Here is a 6,653-nt window from a genome sequence, read left to right as displayed (position 1 = left end):
CTATTTATTTGCAAATTCTCACAAACCCAACACCTTTAAATTCTCTCAATTCTTGATTCTTTATACAAAAAATAAAATTCAAAGATTGTTGCTTTACTTCAACAACCCATTTTCATTCTTGAACTCTTTTTTGTAGCTTTATTTATTTGATTGAATAAGAATTTGTGAATAACTTTGTAGGATTTGAAAAGGGGTTTTAGAAATGGATGGTCTTTGTTTGACAGGAGGAGGGATACAGGGTATGGCGGGGCCTATAGCCATTGCCGGTGGTGCCGGAGGTTTAGATGTACGTTCGACCCAGTTTAGTACATCGGCGGTTGGACGTTCGTCGATGTCTGTGGAAAAGACATCTTCTTGTAGGAATAAGTCATGGGGTTTTTCGTTTAGGTACCCACTTAGATCTTTTTGGTCTGGAGGTAAAGGAAGGTATGATGCTATAGCGGTGGACGACGCTGTTTTGATGGAGGAGAAGAATGAGGAGAAAAATGAGAATTGGGTATTGAAGATTTTGCATATTAGGTCTTTGCAGAAGGAGAAGGAGGTAGGGGAGGAGAAGGATGGGGGTGTTGAGGATCTGGGGGAAAAGGTGGAGGGAGAAGGTGGTGATGACATTGAAGATGATAGTGAAGAGAATATCAAGCATGATGATGGGGATGAAGAAGAATGTGATGTGTGTTGTGTAGATGATGATGAAAAATTCAAATTTGATAGAAATTCTTTTTCAAAGTTGCTTAGGAGGGTGACATTGGCTGAAGCTAGATTGTATGCTCAGATGTCTTATTTGGGAAGTTTGGCTTATGGAATACCCCAAATTAAGGTAAACATTTTAGTTGTGTATGTTGATTGCACATTATTTTATCTCTGAGCATTATTTAGAAGTACTAGGTCTTGTAAATGGATAGATAGTTTATTGGGTTAATAATAGGAATAATGAATATGTAGATCTGACTTAATCACTTGCTTCTGTTACCTGTGAAATGGATGTAACAAGAATAGCTGCATTTAGTGTTTAATTGTAGTGTTCTGAGGTTACAAAGGTCTCAAAAGGCGTGATCTTTGGTTTTAGAGGTGTTTTTATGCATGATTAACTTTTGATCTGGGTTTTAGGAATCAAAGTTTTATCCCTTTTTGCAAGTTCTTCCAGACCATGAATCACACAATCTAGCTAACTATGAAAGGACAACCATGTTTTCAAGTTAGTATTGTGTTTTCATATTGCGAGTTTTTGTCATGTTCACATTTCGATTTGTAGTAGGATATGACAACTTGATCTTGTGTATATTCCTGTTTGTCTTGGGTGCATTGTCAGCTGGCAGCCATGTCATAGGATTTCATGTTTCGCCTTTTGTTCTGCAGCCAGAAAATTTATTGAGGAATCACGGATTGCGTCTTGTTACGTCTTCATGTGAGAAAAGAGAGCAGGCGTTAAAAGCTGAGAAAGAGAAGGCAGAAGCTGAAGATCAGGAGAAGAAAGAGAATGAAATCGCTCAAACTCAGGGAGAAGAAAGAAGCACTACAATTTCAGTAGAAGGGAATGGAAAGACCAGTGGGAACAGGATAAGTGCATCCACAGCTTACCATATAGCTGCCTCTGCCGCGTCTTATTTGCACTCTCATACAATGAGCATTCTTCCTTTTAAATCCTCCAAGACTATGCCAAATAAAGATTCCTCTGAAACAACCGTCGGATGTGATGACAATATAGATGCAATGAACAGGGAAGTTGCTTCTTTTATGGTAACCAGTGACTCAGTGACATCAGTAGTTGCTGCAAAGGAGGAAGTAAAGCAGGCTGTTGCAGACGACCTAAATTCAAATCATTCTTCACCCTGTGAGTGGTTCGTGTGTGATGATGATCAGAGCTTGACAAGATTCTTTGTAATTCAGGTATGTGTGGTGGCCAAATTTATCTTCACCCCTGTTCCCCCTTTCTCTCTTTTTCTTTCCCTCTTCTAGCTTAGTAACAGGGTAGGTGTTGTCGTTGTTGTCATTAATGCCGTTGTTATAGTAATCCATGATTTTGATTTTTTAATCTGATAAAGAAAGGTGTTGGGACAATTCATACCTGAGATAGATTGAATCGTGGGTTTGTTCTCCATCATTGTTGCATGTTCTTGTTGCTGAAAATTCATTTTTAATTATTTGCAGGGATCAGAGTCACTAGCATCATGGAAAGCAAATCTATTGTTTGAACCTGTTAAATTTGAGGTATAAATAGGCGCTTGAAAAAAATTTACACTATGGTCTAATTTTTAGTCCAACCGTGTTTGTCGCACTACCACTATGTGCACATGTACTATCCTGATTGCTTCTATATAACTTGAGTCTGCCTAGTTTGTCGCAATGCATTAATGCAGAGCTTTGTATCTTTTTTAATAGGGTCTGGATGTGATGGTCCATCGGGGTATTTATGAAGCTGCAAAGGGCATGTACGCGCAGATGCTACCAGAAGTACGCTCACATCTTAAATCTCACGGTAGTCGTGCCAATTTCCGTTTTACTGGGCACTCTCTTGGTGGAAGTTTATCATTGCTCGTCAATCTCATGCTGTTCATAAGGGGAGAAGTTCCCCTGTCTTCCTTGCTTCCTGTTATAACTTTTGGTGCACCATCAATAATGTGTGGAGGAGACCGCCTCCTTCGCCGCCTTGGCTTGCCTCGAAGTCATGTGCAGGCAATCACAATGCACCGAGACATTGTACCCCGAGCCTTCTCTTGCAATTATCCCAATCACGTAGCAGAGTTTCTTAAAGCTATCAACGCAAACTTCCGCAATCATCAATGTCTGAATAACCAGGTAGGAACCTATACTTTTTACTGAAGAAGAATGTTATTACATTTACGCAGAGAATGACTTGTGTGTTTGTCTTTCATGTTATATGGTTTCTCATGTTTGTTTCTTTTACCAGCAGAAGTTATTGTTTGCTCCAATGGGGGAGTTCTTAATCCTGCAGCCAGATGACAAGTTCTCTCCAAACCATGACCTACTACCTTCAGGTTCCGGTCTGTATTTACTGAACTGTCCTGTATCAGATTCAACAGAGGCAGAAAAACAACTTCAAGCCGCTCAGTCTGTATTTTTAAACTCACCCCATCCACTCGAGATCCTAAGTGATCGCTCTGCCTATGGTTCTGGAGGAACAGTACAAAGAGACCACGACATGACTTCATACCTAAAATCAGTTAGAAACGTAATTCGTCATGAGCTGAACAACATCAGAAAAGCTAAGAGGAAGCAAAGGCGCAGAGTTTGGTGGCCATTGGTTTCACCAAGTGGGGTTAATGCTGGTATTGTTGTTAGAAGGTACGTCGAATCAGGTAGTATGGGACATGGCCAGATGAACTTTGCTGGCATCTTACAAAGTGGGAAAGAGTCGTTGAAACGATTCAGTACACTAGTTGCATCACAGCACATGCACTTGCTTGTGGTGCTTTTGTTTCCTGCGCGATTGCTTATCGTTGGGACTTTTAGCATGTTCAATTTTCGTTGAATCCCCAGAAGCATTGCACATTACACAGGTTAAGAAGGGTAGATGATTCTTTATTCATTGACTACTACTACTGTTCCCTGGTTTTCTCAAAAGGGAACCTCCTGGATGAATGAAATCCAAATATATCCACTATTAGCAAATAGATTTACAATTTGGATCCATTTGTTAATTGATAAATTCTATTTATGGAATGCAAAAATGTATACTTTTGTAGTAGAATGTTGTGTAGTAAATAATATATAGTCTCTCCTTCAAATATCTATTCAACTTTTTGCATGCGTTTCGAGGTGAATTCAAAATTTAAAAATAATGGCTGGTCTTTGAAGCTCCAAAGTTTTGGGATAAAAGGATTGCAGAAAGGCTATTCTTCATTCTGGTGATGTTAAAATAGGAATTGAATATTGTAGTGCAATTAATTAAATACCATAACAGAACATCACAATCACCAGGGAACAAGAATCCTAATTTGTCAAAAAGTATTAATTAAAAAGAAATGGTGTTTTGTCGAAAGGGAGTGGTATTATATTATATTATTTAGGTAGGGGTGTAGTAAACATGATATTTTTTTAAATATATGAAAATATCAGAGCGCAATTTATTTTTCCACATCTTAGTCTTAGAGCCTGTTTGGCTCAGCTTAAAAGCTGGTCAAACTGACTTAAAAGCTGATTTTTGACTTATTTAGCTGTTTGGCAATACTCAAAACAGCTTATTTTAAGTTAAAAAAAACTTATTTTAAGCCAAAAGTTAAAAGCTGGGGTAGGGGTGCTTTTTTTTTTTAGCTTATAAGCTGTTTTAAGTTGACCACATTTTTATCTTTTTGTGCTTAATATTTTTATACAATCTCCAAATTACCCATGTAACCCTAACATTTCTTTCTTCCATTTTTCCCTTTTCACGTTTGACATAACAACTTCAGCACTTTTATCCAAACGCATAACTGCTTATTTTAAAAATAAGTTTCAGCACTTTTAAAAGTGCTTTTTTAAAGCTGCTTTTATTAAGCCCATCCAAACGGGCCCTTAATGTCTAAATCATTAAAGCAATTATTAGAACAGTTGACAAGAAGTTACACTATCTAAGTTTGGCATTTAAACTGTATATTAACCATATGTGTGATTGTACAGATCACTTATTTGATTTTAAAGAAATAAAACAAGAAATGAAATTTTAAAGAAATCCAGCTAACTGGCAATTTTCTCTTTTTAAGTAATCCAGATAACATCAATAACTTTTTTTTTTAACCAAATGTATTATTGTTCCTATAAATGATTTATAGTATAAAAGGTCTTACTAATATTACCAATCTTTAGGAAAAGTATGAGCAAAGATATCAAGTAATTTAGTCAAATAAACATATAATGTTCCATTGTTAGTATTTATGTGAAATCATTTTCCATCCTTTTTTTTTTAGGAAATGAGATCTATTCTCTTACAAGTTGAACAGAAGAAAATAATATTCTTTTTAGATTTTCTTGTGTAAAAAATTAAGATTTCTTATAAAAAAAAACATATAACTAAAAAAAAATATATCATTTCTTCCGTCCTCCACCTTCTCTTAGGCTAATCTATAACATTTTAAGAATATTGTAAACATTTCTGAACTTAACGTGAATTATTAGTTACATCTCTAAATTATTGACAGTCTTAAAAACACTCCTCCACTTGACTAACTGAACTTAAACACCCTTAAATTCCCGTCAAGTTTAAGGGTGTTTTCAATATTTCTCTCGGCTTTTTACTAAGAGTCTCACTTATCTACAAGAGTTCGAGATCACTTGCTATGCCATATGACAAATAGATATGTATTTAAGTTTAGTTAGTCAAGTAGATGGGTATTTTTAAGGTTGTCAATAGTTCAAAGATGGAACTAACAGTTCACGCAATACTTAAACATCTATCAATATAAAAAATTATTATATCAAAATTTCGCTCGTAACAATAACTTATTACACCGAACTTAAAAGAAGGGAACCTAGCTAGTGAGCGAGTCCATAGTGACAGCTGAATCTTGATTCAGCTATGTTTAATGCCTATCCAAATCCAACAATGCACATGGACCACTGGACCCTCCACTAATTTCCCAACAAGGTAATCCTTTATTTACTTATCTGTACACGCAATTATGCATTAAGACCCCAATTTTGTCAATTTCCTTTTTTTCTTTTTCTTATTTTTCTTCATGCATAATTGATAAATTTATTTTTCTTAGCTATATATGCATTGTATATCCAATCAATATCATGGACAAAACATCCAGCGTGGTACAAGATAAAAACAAAACAAATAGAAGTTGTAATATTTTGAATCTGATTTTTATTACATTTGACCTTTTTTTTATAATTATTGCCAAAATGTGTTTTTGTTTTTCTTTCTTCTTAGATTTTGACGTTACATCAACACTTGACAAGTGATTTTGAAAGATCAAAATGTGGGAAATGCTCTAGAAATTAAACCCCCAACTAACATTAGTTTCTTTTCTACTCAGTCGACATATTAGAACCCTTCATTTATCTTTTTCGTAGCGTCAAAAATGTATTGTTGAATTAGAATAATAGTACTCTCAAAATATACGAGAAGTTCAATATTCAGACATCACAGAAAACTACTGCCATCGAATATTTTGTTTGTTAACTTTGAAAACTAGTATGATATAATTGAAACGTTTCTTTAAAAGTTGAAGTTGTAATTTTATACATATATAAAAATCGAAATCAAACAAAGTATAATTAAAAGTTGAAGTTGTAATTTTATACATATATAAAAATCGAAATCAAACAAAGTATAATTACTGAAACGCATAATTTTACGTGTCACTATCAGTATTTACTTCGCAATAAATATCCAAAGTATAGAGTCTACAAGGAAAATCGACATCATGTAACATTAAACACGTTCGTTGAATTCAAATAGCACCCTTAAGTCTTGTTTGGTTGGGGTGGGGTCTAAAAAGTCTTGGTTTTGGTCATTGATGAAGGTAGACAACCAGCTAAATTCATCATTATGTTTATTATGAATACTTCCAATAAATTAGGAAGGTTGGTGGATTTACCATAAAATTTAAGAAAAATTATATGGTTTGGGTCGACATCTAATTCAATTTTGCACGCCTCAATTTTGGTTCTATTCAGACTTGTTGATATCAAAGCTTCACATTTTGAGC

At 35.1% G+C, this 6,653-nt stretch overlaps 1 protein-coding gene across 2 annotated transcripts; it reads left to right on the top strand.

Annotated features, from left to right (window-relative positions):
• LOC107027622 (phospholipase A1 PLIP2, chloroplastic) lies at nt 1–3,750 on the top strand. Of its 2 annotated transcripts, none has more exons than XM_015228791.1 (5): nt 1–817; nt 1,357–1,887; nt 2,149–2,208; nt 2,380–2,796; nt 2,912–3,748. In XM_015228791.1, exons 1-5 carry the CDS (start codon nt 203–205, stop codon nt 3,488–3,490), a joined length of 2,202 nt encoding a protein of 733 aa, XP_015084277.1. In that variant the 5' UTR covers nt 1–202; the 3' UTR covers nt 3,491–3,748. The 2 variants fall into 2 exon arrangements, with proteins under 2 accessions (XP_015084277.1, XP_015084237.1); XM_015228751.2 differs by having other exon boundaries at nt 203–817; nt 2,909–3,750.
• The last annotated feature ends 2,903 nt before the right edge of the window (nt 3,751–6,653 follow it).

The sequence above is a fragment of the Solanum pennellii genome, chromosome 1 (assembly GCF_001406875.1).
Source record: "Solanum pennellii chromosome 1, SPENNV200".
In the NCBI taxonomy this organism is placed as follows: Eukaryota; Viridiplantae; Streptophyta; class Magnoliopsida; order Solanales; family Solanaceae; genus Solanum; species Solanum pennellii.
Note: the sequence above shows the minus strand (reverse complement) of the source record. Positions and strands in the feature narration are given on the sequence as shown.